Below are 15,337 nucleotides of genomic sequence, written 5' to 3' on the forward strand. Positions count from 1 at the left end.
CTGCGGGTCTGCAATAGGTATGTCCCTGTCAGGCAAGGAGGATTTGGTAGGGCTAGGGAACCGTGGTGTACTAAAAAAGTTGATTCGTTGGTTAGGAAGAAAAAGGAGGCTTATGTTCGGATGAGGCTTGAGGGCTCAGGTAGTGCATTAGAAAGCTTTAGATTGGCTAGGAGGGAGTTGAAGAGGGAGTTAAGAAGGGCTAAAAGAGGACATGAGATGACTTTGGCTGATAGGATTAAGGAGAATCCTAAGGCGTTCTATAGGTATGTCAAGAACAGAAGGTTGGTTAGGGCAAGATTAGGGCCAGTTATAGACAGTAGAGGGAAGTTGTGCGTGGAACCGGAAGAGATTGGAGAGGCATTGAACCAATATTTCTCTTCGGTGTTCACGCAGGGGGACATGAATGTAGTTGTGGAGGACACTGGGGTGCAGGGGTGTAAAATAGAAAGTATTGCAGTTGAAACCGGGGATGTGCTGGATATTCTAGAGGGCTTGAAAATAGATAAGTCCCCTGGTCCGGATGGGATTTACCCTAGGATTCTCTGGGAGGCTAGAGAGGTGATTGCAGAGCCTCTGGCTCTGATCTTCAGGTCATCGTTGGTCTCTGGTATAGTACCGGAAGATTGGAGGACAGCGAATGTTGTCCCATTGTTTAAGAAGGGGAACAGAGACTTCCCCGGGAATTATAGACCGGTGAGTCTTACTTCTGTTGTGGGCAAGGTTTTAGAAAGAATTATTAGGGATAGGATTTATAGTTATCTGGAGAGTAATGAATTGATTAGAGACAGTCAGCATGGTTTTGTAGCAGGTAGGTCGTGCCTTACTAACCTTATTGAGTTCTTTGAGAAAGTGACCAAAGAGGTGGATAGGGGTAAGGCAGTTGACGTGGTATATATGGATTTTAGTAAGGCGTTTGATAAGGTTCACCATGGTGGGCTTCTGCAGAAAATGCAGATGTATGGGATTGGGGGTAATCTAGGTACTTGGATCAGGAATTGGCTGGCAGATAGGAGACAGAGGGTGGTGGTTGATGGTGAATATTCGTCATGGAGTTCAGTTACGAGCGGTGTGCCTCAGGGATCTGTTTTGGGGCCACTGCTGTTTGTAATTTTTATTAATGATCTGGATGAGGGTATAGTTGGGTGGATTAGTAAGTTTGCTGATGACACCAAAGTCGGTGGTGTGGTAGATTGTGAGGAAGGGTGTCATAGTTTGCAGGGTGACTTAGATAGGTTGCAGAGCTGGGCCGCGAGGTGGCGGATGGAGTTTAATGTGGAGAAGTGTGAGGTAATTCATTTCGGTAGGAGTAACAGATGTGTTCAGTATAGGGCTGACGGGAGGACTTTGAATAGTGTGGAGGAGCAGAGGGATCTAGGTGTATGTGTACATAGATCCCTGAAGGTTGGGAATCAAGTAGATAAGGTAGTTAAGAAGGCATACGGTGTCTTGGCGTTTATTGGTAGGGGGATTGAATTTAGGAGTCGCAGCGTCGTGTTGCAACTGTACACAACTCTGGTGCGGCCGCACTTGGAGTACTGTGTGCAGTTCTGGTCCCCACATTACAGGAAAGACGTTGAAGCTTTGAAGAGGGTGCAGAGGAGGTTTACCAGGATGTTGCCTGGTATGGAGGGGAGGTCATATGAGGAGAGACTGAGGGATTTGGGGTTGTTTTCGCTGGAAAGAAGGAGGCTAAGAGGGGATCTTATTGAAACATATAAGATGATTAGAGGTTTAGATAGGGTGGATAGTGATAGCCTTTTTCCTCGGATGGAGAATGCTAGCACGAGGGGGCATGGCTTTAAATTAAGGGGTGGTAGTTATAGGACGGATGTCAGGGGTAGGTTCTTTACCCAGAGGGTGGTGAGGGATTGGAATGCCCTGCCTGCTGCGGTTGTAAATGCGCCTAGTTTGAGGGCGTTTAAGAGATCTATGGATAGGTTTATGGACGAAAAGGGATTGGTTTAGATTCGTGGGTCAGTGTTTCTTTTTTAAAAAAACTGGTCAGCGCAACATCGTGGGCCGAAGGGCCTGTTCTGCGCTGTAATGTTCTATGTTCTATGTTCTATAAGCCTTGTCTTATGTTTACCAAACTTATGTTGAATGCTCTGTCAGTACTCAGCAGACAAGAGCTTAAATCATGTGAGCATTGCTAAAATGAGAAGAGTTTGTGGGTGACAGTTCAGCTCTTTCAGCGCTATTTGATAGTTCTACATAATAAACCCCACTGCCAATTAAAAAAATGGTAAATGCCCGAAACTATTCACCAGCTGAAGCAAAAAGAGAGTAAATAAGCCATGGGAGGAATCTAATTTACTGCCTGATTTCACATATTTGTACTGGATTTCTGGGGACTCTGTAAAGTCCCTGAGGCATGATTTCTAATGGACAGAACTGGAGCTTCAGTTGGCAAAATGCTCAGAGTTTCTGCACCCCTAATGAAGCCTTGCATGTCGCAAGCAGCTGGTCAGAAAAATACGGGTACGCTGTCCTGCAATTTTAGTGCTATTGTAATCCATGACTTGAAAGCAAGAGTTGACCTGTTGGTTCTGATAATGACAGATAGACATGAAAATTGTGGGGGAATTGAGGGATTTCTGTCCAATTTGTCAATAGGACCTGATTTAACAGAAATTGTTTCCCAGCCAGACTGAATTTCGACAGATAGGCCTGAGGCTCCAGGCTACAACAAGGGGCTCTGCGTCGACAAGAGTAAGTCACCGGAAGGTCAGATCACTGGAGAAGGGAATGGGTTAATCCGATAATGGAAGACAGTCATGCAGCTCATGCAATGAACGTTTTTGCAGGTTTGCTGGGAAACGTGGGGGAAACTGTTGGCATACTAGCAATTCTGTCAAGGCACTTATGTATCTGGCCCTCATGTCTACCTTCAAACAGCCACACTTCCTGAGGCCCAAGAGATGCATCTTACAGGTGGTTAAAAATCAAATTGACATTAAAATTTATAAGGAAGCTGGGTGCCTCTATTTTAAGAGAACATACATTTTGAGAGTGGTTTCAACAGCTGCCCTTTTCTCAAAATGTTTTATTTATTAATCACAATCCGACATCTTTCAGACTGTGGGAGGTAACTGGAGCAACCTGAGGAAACCCAGTCAGACACGGGAAGAATGTGCAGACTCCACACAGTGACCCAAGCCAGGAATCGAACCCAGGTCCCTGGCGCTGTGAGGCAGCAGTGCTAACCACTGTGCCACATGGTTAAAACTGAGAATGGATGGAATTGAGCCACAGTGAGCTGGGTTGCTCATTTTTTAAAAAAACTTTTAACCACTGCCTTCCTTTGGAGAATTCAGGATGGCTGCAGTGCCAGGACATAACTTCTACATCAAAAGGATTGAAAGCAGATGGAGAGGGAGTGAAACTGAGAGGAAAAGACAAATATCCAACTTTTCAGATCATGGAAATGATCCTCCTCAATTTACAAAATAGAAGGATTCTTTGGATGGAAGGAGTATTGGAGAAGAAGCCATTGCAACTCACAGCCCAGGCCACGTGGAAGGAGGTAACTAAAGTTTTATTACTTACAGAACCTGAAGGGTGCCTGTGCAATGTTGAAAAACGTTGGATAAACTAACTAGGTCTGCAAAAATAAGTATTCACGGTGAATAACAGGACAGCTGACTGAATCACTGAGAAATTCCAGGGCATTTCCTAGTGCAATAACCAATCAAAGCTCTTCAGAGTGTCACACTGCACCACGCCCTTTGACCCAGAAGCAGATTTAATTTTGATTATGTGTTCAAGTTCCTGATGTGGCCCTTGTACAGTATTTGACCTCAGAGGGAAAAGGACCATCACTTTTCCCACTTTAATCGAAAATGTTGTCTTTGTATCTGCTGCCTGTTGCTGAAGTCACAAAAACAGTGCAAGGGCCAATTGGAGACATCCCATTAAATGAAAAAAAGCTTTAAAAGGCTTTAACCTGCTGGTACTCGTTAACTAGTAAGGAGGGAGTGTACCACGCAATTGAGTTTAATTTTATGTGGCTGCAGAAAACAGTTCAAAATTGCTGCAGTTTTTAATCGATGTTTCTTCGCAGATTTTTGAGGTTTGAATTTCAAATCCTATAAAATCAATTCATTAAATTGCAAATTCATCCAAATGTTTATTCTTCATGACTATTATTGTTTCTCTTCCGCACTCATTTGATGCAAAAAGGCAGAGTTGCATCTGTTTCCATGGTGGGTTTTCTCTGCAGCTAGCCTGTCACCCGAGACTTATAGCTTATGGAGCACCATTCTGCATTAAGTATAGCTGTCATGATGTGGGTATGCCGGCGCTGGACTGGCGTAAACACAATAAAAAGTCTGACAACACCAGGTTTTAGTCCAACCTATTTATTTGATAATATACTCGCAAGCTTTCGGGTTAGCCCCTTCACCTGACGAAGGGGCTAACCCGAAAGCTTGCGAGTATATTATCAAATAAATAGGTTGGACTAAAACCTGGTGTTGTCAGACTTTTTATTAAGTATAGCTGACCAGGAATATCTCCCACTTTTATGCCTGCCATTGACATGTGCTGGAAGGATTCTGCAGGTTGCTCAGCCGGGTTACAAACATGCCTTCCTTGGTCATCAAGTCCTGGGGTGGGAGTCAAACCCAAACTTCTGGATCAGAGGCAGGGACGCTACCTACGGAGCTACAAGACCTCCACCGTTACTACAGTACAGTTCCATACATTTGGCCAGTGTGTAGAAATTGGTTCCCAAAGACCGGCCACTTGTAACAAACAATACTTTATTCACTTACTGAGCAGTTACTCCAGCTTATGCTCTGGGGAGAACGTCTGCCTTTCCATCACATGACCTCTTAAGTGACCGTGTCATCATGTGACCACCTGGTCTAGCCAGTGCATGCTGATATAAGATTGAAGTTATTGTTCAGTTGCACACACATTAGATTGCATTTACAATCCTTGATGTCCAAATGCTGTAATTATTTTATAAATATATATTTTAAAAAAATCACAATGTTACTTACATCCACATGAGTTATCAGTATACACAGATGTGAACATATTTGGGAAAAGGGGTATAACAGATCAAATAGGAGAAAGAGAAAACAAAAAGCACCAAACTGAGTAATAAAAATATTACCTCCAGCCCTTTTTCTTGATGATGTTTCCAAGTAAGACCTCCGCCCTGAAACAATATTAAATAGATTGGAATTAATGTTATAAAATACAGCCATTATTACACTAGGACATAGTCAAACAGAGGTTTGGAGATAGGATTGGTATTCTGGAGCTCCAACCTATCAGGCTACAATGTGTGCCCCTTACGCTGTGCTACTTTGCACCTCGCATGGGGACAAACAGCAGAAGCAGGAACACCACCAACAGCAGCTGCTGGTGCTCACAGAACTGCAGTTCCATAGGAGAGGGGGAAATCAACAGAGTGGTGCAGCCCAGAGGATGGGCATAACCAATACACAGATTCTGCAGAGAGGATCGCAGAGGATAAGCTTCCTCAACATGCAAGAACAGAAATAACTTAGGAAGTTCAGAGTTTAGCATTGAGGGGTAGCAAATGTGTGTAGCCTGCTGGAACCAGACTCACAGGACCTGGTGGCCATACTTTACCAGTGCCTGTCAAATGTATCAATGCCTTCAATCTTTTTCCTTCTGAAATTTTCCAGGACTCTGCTTGGGATATTAGTAAGATTTCACAGTTGGTGGCCCACAAGAAAAACAGAAGACAGGTGACTGATTTCTTTGAGATAGCTGGTAATTATATCAACTTTGCCTATGATAACATCAGTCAGAGTGAGCAAGGGCCAAGGTTTGCAGCTCTAACTGGCTTTTCACATATGGAGGGCATCACAGACTACACCAGTGACAGTGGAAAGTAATTTGGCAAGTAATACTAAATTCTAAATACTAAATAAACTCAGGAGTGTTTGTTAACCACAATGCCTCCTGGCTGGAATAGAAGTGGATTGGCTAACTTCTCCCTTCCTCGTGCATCTCCTCCTCCTCAGCTGGTTACTGTATATCTGGTGGCAAAGGCTGTGTCTTCATAATGGTGAGATCATGCAGCAGGCAGCAGAGTACTGCTTGGCTCCTTCAGAATACTCTCGGCAGCTGAAGCATTGTTTAGGCAACGCAGTAGTCTTCTCTATCATATTTTGTGTGATAGCATAGCTTTCATCATATGCATGCTTTCCACATTTATGTGGGTTGTGCACCAAAGTCATGAGCCATGTTGTCAAATGATAGTATTTGTTGTTTAGCCACCACTCTTTGGTTTATCATGGTGGTTGAATTGCAAATGGACACCAAAAAATGAAAACAACTTGACTGGTGCCAGGATATTGGGAATTCCTTGTGTATGGTTACACACCAGCTGAGCATTCAGGAAATGAGATCCTTTTTAATTTGATACATTTCACACTTGGCATTTGGTGCTACGTGGCACTATAAGGAATGCCTGCATACCTTATGAATGCACTCACTCGTTTTGCTTGCTTCTGTGTGGCAAGAGAGGATAAAATGTATTCAGTCTTCTTGAAATACAGAGCTCCTTTATGCAACAATGGACAGCAAACTGGGAGATGTTGCCAATATCAGCTGTTCCAGCCTGGAGGGATTCTGATACATAAAGGTTCATCGCCACATTCATTACCAGTTCCACTGGCAATACCACCTTCATCCTAAAGTTAAAGTTTATTTATTAGTGTTGCAAATAGGCTTACACTAACACTGCAATGAAGTTACTGTGAAAAGCCCCTAGTCACCACAGTCTGGCAGCATTTGTTCAGATACACCGAGGCAAAATTTAGCATTGCCAATGTACCTAACAGCATGTCTTTTGGACTGTGAGAGGAGACTGGAGCACCCGGAGGAAACTCTTCTAGGGAGAATGTGCAAATTCCACACAGTGACTGGAAGCCAGGAATCAAACCTGGGTCCCTGGTGCTGTGAGGCAGCAGTGCTAACCATTGTGGCACCGTGCTGCCCTTTTGAGATTGCAGCTGTGGCTGCAACAAGTCAGAAGTCTCACAACACCAAATAAACAGCAAATAAACATATTGGACTTTAACCTGGTGTTGTGAAACTTCTTATTGTGTTTATCCCAGTCCAATGCTGGCATCTCCACATCATTGCTGCAACAAGTGGCAGGTTTCAGTGAGGTCTTTTTGAAATGGAGATATCTGATACACTGTTTCTTACTATGGTTCAGCTAGAAAAATTGCAGCTCAATATGGCCTCTTGCTGAGAGTTCCTCTCCTCCTCCTTCTCCTCACTCATCCAGCAGCATGTCCTGCTCTGCAACACTTCTGCTTATCCTCCCTGCTATACTCTAGTCCAAGTGGATATAAGCTAATGCCTGCGAGCAGGAAGTTTGTGCATATCCTTCAAGTCATAACCAAGGCCTTCTTACCATTGACCAGAAACTGAACTAGACTAGCCACATAAATACGGTGCCTACCAGACCAGATCAAAGGCTATGAATCATTTGGCAAGTAATTACCCCCTGACCTCCCAAAGCCTGTCCACCATCTACAAGGCACAAGTCAGCAGTGTATTGGAATACTCTCTACTTGCCTGGGTGCGTACTACATCCTCTCCTCTACTACCATTATGTGCTGTCTGGCTTCACAAACTGCCTACTCTGTATTGTTTTGCTGGTCACTACGTGTACTCACCAAAATAGCAGCTAATGTGCTTAGCACCAGAATTTAGTATGCATCTTGCAGGGTGGAAGCAAAACAGCATTCATAGTACCAATAAAGTGGGTGTTAGAGAGTTGAAATGTCCAAAATCTGTTAGTTGACTGTTTGTAGTATAGTTCAGGTAGCTGTAGACATCGGTAATAATATAGTTGTCCTGTAGCAGTAAGCTATAGGACAACTTCTAGAACTAATCTTCACTGCTCAGTATTAGCCAGAGAAAAGCATCCCTGATACAAATATGAAATTTCAGTTCAGTCAATCAAGTTCTATATGCTTCCATTAAACAGAAATTTTGTTGCAACTACAACAATGAGCAAACAACTCGCCTAATTATTCATGTATTCAGTGTTTGCTGACAGGTAGGTTTCATTTTAATGAACACAACTGGCTATCTGTCTAACCTTTGCACACCAATTATTTTTCTTCATACTTCTTCAACAAGAATATCACTTTTGGTGATATACTTTCAATGTAACCCCATAATGAAAAAAAAACAATTCCATTAGGCTGCACAATAACAAAATAACATTAAAAATCTTTGCTAGGAGCATTGCAGGCAGGCCGACATTATTTATCGATCTCTAGCTGTCATGAGAAGCAGGTGGTGGGCCTTCTTCTTGAACCACTGTCAGCGTGGTGAGGACGCTTCCACGATGCTTTTGGAAAGGAGTCTTTGTAGTACTTTGATAGACTGACTGTTGCGAGGCAACTTGAGAGTCCACCATATTGGTGTGGAATTGGAATCAACATCCTGGAGGTTACCATTGACCAGAAACTGAACCAGACTAGCCACATAAATACTGTGCCTACCAGAACAGGTCAAAGGCTATGAATCATTTTGCAAGTAATTAACTCCTGACCTCCCAAAGCCTGTCCACCATCTACAAGGCACAAGTCAGCAGTGTATTGGAATACTCTCTACTTGCCTGGGTGAGTGCAGCTCCAACAGCACCATGAAGCTCGACAACATCCAGGACAAAACAACTGCTTGATTGCTACCCCTTCCAGGAACATTCAATCCCTCCACCATCAACAAATGGTGCCAGCAGTGTTTACCATTTATAAGATGCATTGTTGCAAGGTTCCTTAAGCGGCACTTTCAAATGCACAACCATCTAGGAGGACAAGAGCAGTAGATAGCTGGGAACACCACTACCTGGAGGTTCTCCTCCAAGTCACTCACCATCCTGACCTAAAAAATATATTGCGATTACTGTCACTGCATCAAAATCCTCGAATTCCCTCCCTAACAGCATAGTGAGTGTACCTACAACTCTGGGATTGCAGCAGCTCAAGAAGTCAGCTGACCACTACCTTCTAAAGGGCATCTAAAGGTGGACAATAAATGCTGGCCTAGCCAGTGACACCCATATCCTGTAAATACATTTTTTAAAAAGTCAGCCCGGGTAAGGGCAGTAGATTTCATTCCCTTTAAAAAAAATTAGATTTGTTGCCCTGCAATCCAAAATTGTCACGGTCACATGTTACTGATATTGGGTTTTATTTCCAGATTATAAAAACTGAATACAAATTCTCAAACTGCCATGATTAGATTTGATTCCTGGATTATTCCAATGACACAACCACAACATGTAGTTATGTGTTTATATAGAATGTACAGATTTAAAGTGCTAAATCTGGTCACCATGTCTCCTAACCCAATTGCCTCAGTTAGATGCATTTCCCATGACAATAGCATGCTCCATCTAAAGGCTGGAAACCTGACACTGTCTGGCTCTCCACAACAACAATTACTGCTTAGTCATGAGACTGATGGCAGCCACAAAAAAAAACAATTTTAACCCTACCTGTTACAACCCCACCGAAGCTGCAAAGATCTACATTCCCTCCGATTTTAATCTGGCGGTGGCAAGAACACCGTCCCAAATCAGCAAGGTCAATATGCATTTTTTTTATTATTCATCTGTGGGCGGCACTAGCTGGCCAGCATTTATTGCACATCCCTAACTGCCCTCCATTTCAGAGGGCATTTGACAGTCAACCACATTGCTGTGGCTCTGGAATCACATAGGCCAGACCAGGTAAGGACAGCAGATTTCCTTCCCTAAAGGACATTAGTGAATTAGTGGGTTTTTCAGACAATCAACAACGGTTTCATGGTCATCAGTAGATTCTTAATTCCAGATGTTCTTTCATTATTGAATTCAAATTCCAACATCTGCCACAGTGGGATTCAAACTTGGGTCCCCAGAACATTAGCTGAGTTTCTAGATTAATTGTCTAGCGATCATACCACTAGGCTATCGCGTCCCAATGTTGAACTCAGGCTCCAAGTGCGATGTTAACTCAGGACTGAACAAGGAAACAGTTGTGACTATTATCAAGGCAAGTCTAGGCAAAAGAATATCAATCCCAGCAGCGGACAAAAGCCAGTGCACTAATTTTCTTTGTTGGGCTAGGAGTGCTTCCTGGACAAGGCAAACTTCATTTGCCCCGCCCCAGATCTCCATCTTCCTGAATGTAGAAGAACCTAATCCTGTCACAACTTGTAGTCAAGCAATGTTCCAATGGTTTGGGTGAGTGGGGTTTAATGGAAGCCTGGTTGATTGTACTGCAGATAGGTGGGAACTAACTTGCTAGTGCAATTTCTTACTTTAAAAAAAACCCACTGGCAGTTAAAATGACAAGGTGTTTAAATCATGTCTAAGTAATCAATAGAAATCTTCAAACCAGCAAAATCTTGGGATAGAATAATAACAAATTCTGGTGAGCGAATAATCTACTTTGGAATATTCACTAGGTTTTGTTCGATTTGTAATGTCATGTCCACAGTGGGAGTCACACAGGAGGCAGTTTTCAAATTCAGCTTTCTTGCCTGAAAAACAAATACTGAGGGGAAAATGTGTTTGCCCCAAAGATGCCCAATGCCCAGCTGCTGCCACGTTGAGGAGAATGGATGAGCAGCTGCATGAGCACTTCCAGCAGGAAAACTATGTAAATGTGCAAATTGAGGCCCTATGGCACTAACGTTTGCAATTTTTCATGCATAAGTGAGCATAGCATCCTCCATCTATATTCTGTCCGATAGTGCCAAGTATAAGGGGAGCACTGGAATCAAATTTAAAGTGCTCCTCTGGGGCTGGCAGTTATGTGCAGCCTCCTGTCAGGCCACAATAGGCATCCCCCACACAATCTCCATCGCTCCAAACTTCCCTGATTATATCTCCACCCTCAAAGCCTGATGTGCTGGCTGGCTCAGTGTGGAAGACACCCAATATCCTACCTTACCATTACTCTACAGCTGCTGGGCAGCTAAAACTGACCTCGGTTTTTAAATGAAGCCTGAGCCTAAAAAATAGTTTGGGATTAGATTCAGACAGCCAGCTCAATCTCTCTGCCGATTTCATATTGGATTGGTTTTGCGTCCGAGTTGTGATTGCACCCATAAAGTCCAAAGCTGGATAAGAAACTTGTATGTTAGTTGGAGTAAAAAATAATAGCTGAATTACCTCTAACGCAAGGTTCACTAATTTGAACTAAATTCTGTGGCTGATTAATTGTTGCTAGTAGTGAATAGCTCAGACTCTGGTTATTTAAGGCCAGATAGTATATTTAAAATGTAAATTGAATTCTGAGGACTCTATTAGGGATTAATGTCTAATGAAGGACAATCAGATCATGATTAATAATATGCCTCTTAGTATGAAATTCATATTCCAATACAGAAAGATGTCTGGCTTGATGGATATTCTGTGTTCAGGCATTATAAATCTGAGAACAAAGGAGTCCTGCATCTCAGCGAGGTCTCATGAAACTGAAGAAGTTCATTTTCATTCTGAACCATGTTACAACTACTAACATCCAAGATCGATTTGAAAGTTGAACTATGGTTGCAGTGAGGACATGGCATTATTCATGTGGCACTGTTCTGATCCAATGAGCCGTGATTCATTCATATACCCTATCATTGGGATAACAATGGTTTGATCACTGGTGAATTACTTTGTAATATCAGTTTCTGGTCTATGTCATTTTTATTCAGAAGGGTCATTTCAAACAGCAAATAGTTTCTAGTTTCTAGAATAATTATGCAAAGGTTGTGCAAAAGTGTTAAAATTCTGCACTTACAGAAAATAAGCATCTGAAAGTGCAAGTTCCAAAAACGTGTACAAATGAATTTTGAATAAAGGGGTGATTACAGAGAAAATAATGCCACCGCCCGAAAGGTTTTGAAGGTCTATTCCTTGCTTTTAAGTATCTGTTTAAAAATAAAATCTCAAAAATAATAATTTGATACAAGCAAGGTAGTTAGGTGACAATGGTTGCTTTTCTTTTATCTCAGAGTAGTAAGTTCACTTACTTGCCAGCTGCGTACACCTCTGCTGTATCGAAGAGATTTATTCCATGTTCATAGGCAATTGTCATTAGCTGCTCAGCCACCTGGAAATACAAAATAATCAAAGACAGCTGAGCTGTGCCATTCTGAAATGTCTGACTATTTTGTCTTAGGAACATGTTTTCCATTTTTCATTCAGCACTTTTCTTCAAGCTTGGGATTACATTTCCTGTCCAATGGCCCTCAGCAGTCACATGCTTGATAATATCTGATATGTGGTTATTGCTTCTTACAAAGAGGAAGCAATCCTGAGAGAGCACGTATCACCAACTGTTTAGTTTTTCCCCCAACTGCCCTAATGTTCCCTTTATTGTTTGATATTATGTAAGTTGAGTCAAATTTGTGGAACTAGCCCCAGCTAAATAAACTAATGTAATACTACAACCAGTTTGTTCTCTTCATAAAACAAGGAACGACAATCAGTAAATTATTATAATGGCTTTACCAATACCAGATATAGGTCGCTAAAACCTTAGTTGTTATTCCTCCAGTCATACAAAAAGAACAAAGAAAACAAAGAACAACCCAGCACGGGAAACAGGCCCTTCGGCCTAATGAGCCCGCGCCGCCACATCCTCCTACACCTACCCTGCCCTGCGTGTATGCGAGTGGAACCCCCAACTTAGCCAGATTCAGGGGAGAATAGTGTCAATTTGGTACACCAATCAGCCTAAGAGCACATCTTTGGGGTGTGGGAGGAAACCGGAGCGCCCGGAGGAAACCCATGCAACCACAGGGAGAATGCGCAAACTCCCACAGACACAGGCCCAAATCCATGTATCTGCACAGCTAGCAGTGTTAGTCACTGAGCTGTTGCGGTGCCCGTCTACTGGTCCAGGATCAAGCACACACACCGACACGAAGTACTGGGCCACTCCCGGAACCTCCAAGAGCAGCCCACGCACAACCCACCGTGTGCATGCCCCTTGTTTGACAACAAGGTGGACCTCCACCTGCGGAATAAAAAGACAAAAACGTTAACACGTAAGTCTGCATTTCCGGTGTCTCCCGAGGCTCTGACCCTATTTAATACCCCCTACTATAACCCTCCATCCTTGTTTCGCTCATGTGTCTATCTAAGTAAACCTTAAACAAGTCCAACGTGCCTGCCTCCACCGCCCTACTCGGTAGCGCGTTCCATACCCCCACAACCCTCTGCGTGAAGAACCTTCCTCTCACTTCCAAATTATACTTCTCCCCCCTCACCCTTAGATCATGACCTCTCGTAATTGTACCCAATCTAGGGAGCAGCCTATCACTATTGACTCTATCTATTCCCTTCAGTATCTTATATACCTCTATCATGTCTCCCCTTAATCTCTGTCTTTCCAAGGAGAAAAGTCCCAGTTTCTCCAACCTTTCCTCGTAACTCAGTCCTTCCATGCCAGGCAACATCCTGGTAAACCTCCTCTGCACTCTCTCCAAAGACTCCACGTCCTTCCGGTAGTAAGGTGACCAGAACTGGACACAGTACTCCAAATGCAGTCTAACCAACGTTCTGTACAACTGAAGCATTAGACGGCAGCTCCTATACTCTATACCCCTTCCTATAAAGGCTAGCATTCCATAAGGTTTCCTCACAACCTTCTGTACTTGTGTCGCAACCTTCATAGACTTGTGAACCTGCACTCCCAGGTCCCTCTGTATTTCTATACTCCTAATCGGTCTACCTTTTATCACGTAGCTCCTCTCTGCATTATTCCTTCCAAAATGCATCACCTCGCATTTGTCAGGATTAAATTCTATCTGCCACCTATCTGCCCAATGTACCAACCTATCTATATCCTGCTGTATCACATGACATTCCACCTCAGTATCCGCCAATCCTGCCATCTTGGTGTCATCCGCAAACTTGCTGATCACACCACATACGCTCTCTTCCAAGTCGTTTATGTATACTACAAAGAGGAGAGGTGCCAGTACTGAGCCCTGCGGCGCACCACTGGTCACTGGCCTCCAGCCCGAAAAGGTCCCCTCAACAACTACCCTCTGTCTCCTATTGCCCAGCCAGTTCTCAATCCACCTAGCTACCTGCCCTTGTATCCCATGTGCCTTAACCTTTTCCACCAGCCTACCATGAGGGACTTTGTCAAACATGATTGATATTAAGGTGGAGAACTTGGTCAGAAGGTAAGTAGGCCAATCACTGGGATCAAAAAGGAGGTCTGACCTCATGCAGGCAGGCAGCAACCCTGAGCCGCGTATTACCATGATGTAGAGATGCCAGCGTTGGACTGGGGTAAACACAGTAAGAAGTCTCTCAACACCAGGTTAAAGTCCAACCAGTTTATTTGATAGTAATCCCTTGTGGTACTTGCGGGATTACTATCAAATAAACTGGTTGGACTTAAACCTGGTGTTGTGAGACTTCTTGCCACATATTACCAGCCAGAGACAATGGAAAGGCTGGTGCAGGGACTGCCATCCAACTGAGGGTGGAGGCCTGCCTCTGAGAATTGTCAGTACAATTAGCATAGGCAGCTTTTCACACAACAAACTAGGCTCAGGATTTTATGTCACACTTAGAGATTAGCCATGGGTGCTGCAAGAAACTTTTCGATACCTTAAATTGGACGTTATTAGACTGAAGCACTTTTTACCTTTAATTCGAGGAAGATTATTGTGTGTTTACAGTGACAATTTGGTTTGCTAACTGAACGAATGGGGGAGAGATCTACTCAAGAAAACCATGCCTCAAAAGAGTCCATTTTATCCTTGAAGTTTGGATCAACATATAACTGTTTACACTTTACGTCTTGTGGGTATTTCAGTGCAGCAGTGAATACACTCAACCATTTTACCAACCAACTACATGAGTGGAAATTCCAGCCTGATCATCAATATATATTGAAGAAAAGAGAGTTATTGAATGATAGGTTGCTTTGCTTCTCAGAAATTAAGCTTGCTATTCAATTCCTTGCTCTTACTTCAAGTAACATTATTTACATTTCCATTATTTTCAAAAAATGGAAATCTGGGATTGAGAGTTAAAACAGTAATTAATGACCTATCTGAACGTTTAACTTACATATCCAATAGCTGCATGGGCATGCCATACTGCCCTTCAATCTCACTCTGGGTAAATCCAGGAAATGGCAGGATGATATAACATCCTGACGGTGCATTACTTTTGAGGGGGGGTTTAACTCCTTGCATGCATCTAAACCCACCCCATCTTGCTGGGAAAATTCCATCCATGATTAAATGTGCTTTTTTTTGTGATAAGTCCATTTTCCGCTTTACACCGCACCAGGTTAAATTTCTTCAGTATACCAAAGAATAT

The 15,337-nt window shown here is 43.0% G+C and overlaps 1 protein-coding gene across 3 annotated transcripts in view; it reads right to left on the minus strand.

The window, feature by feature from the left end:
- Positions 1-15,337, minus strand: part of kcnab1a (potassium voltage-gated channel subfamily A regulatory beta subunit 1a) — a 328,558-nt gene that overhangs the window by 65,924 nt on the left and 247,297 nt on the right. For all 3 annotated transcript variants that reach the window (XM_080185593.1, XM_080185594.1, XM_080185592.1), the window contains 2 exons: positions 12,019-12,098; positions 5,120-5,164 (listed from right to left, as the gene is read on the minus strand). In XM_080185593.1, coding sequence (XP_080041719.1) covers positions 5,120-5,164; positions 12,019-12,098 — 125 coding nt within the window. The remainder of the gene's footprint in view (positions 1-5,119; positions 5,165-12,018; positions 12,099-15,337) is intronic.

This window comes from Carcharhinus amblyrhynchos, chromosome 3, assembly GCF_965287045.1.
Source record: "Carcharhinus amblyrhynchos chromosome 3, sCarAmb.v2.hapA, whole genome shotgun sequence".
NCBI lineage: Eukaryota > Metazoa > Chordata > Chondrichthyes > Carcharhiniformes > Carcharhinidae > Carcharhinus > Carcharhinus amblyrhynchos.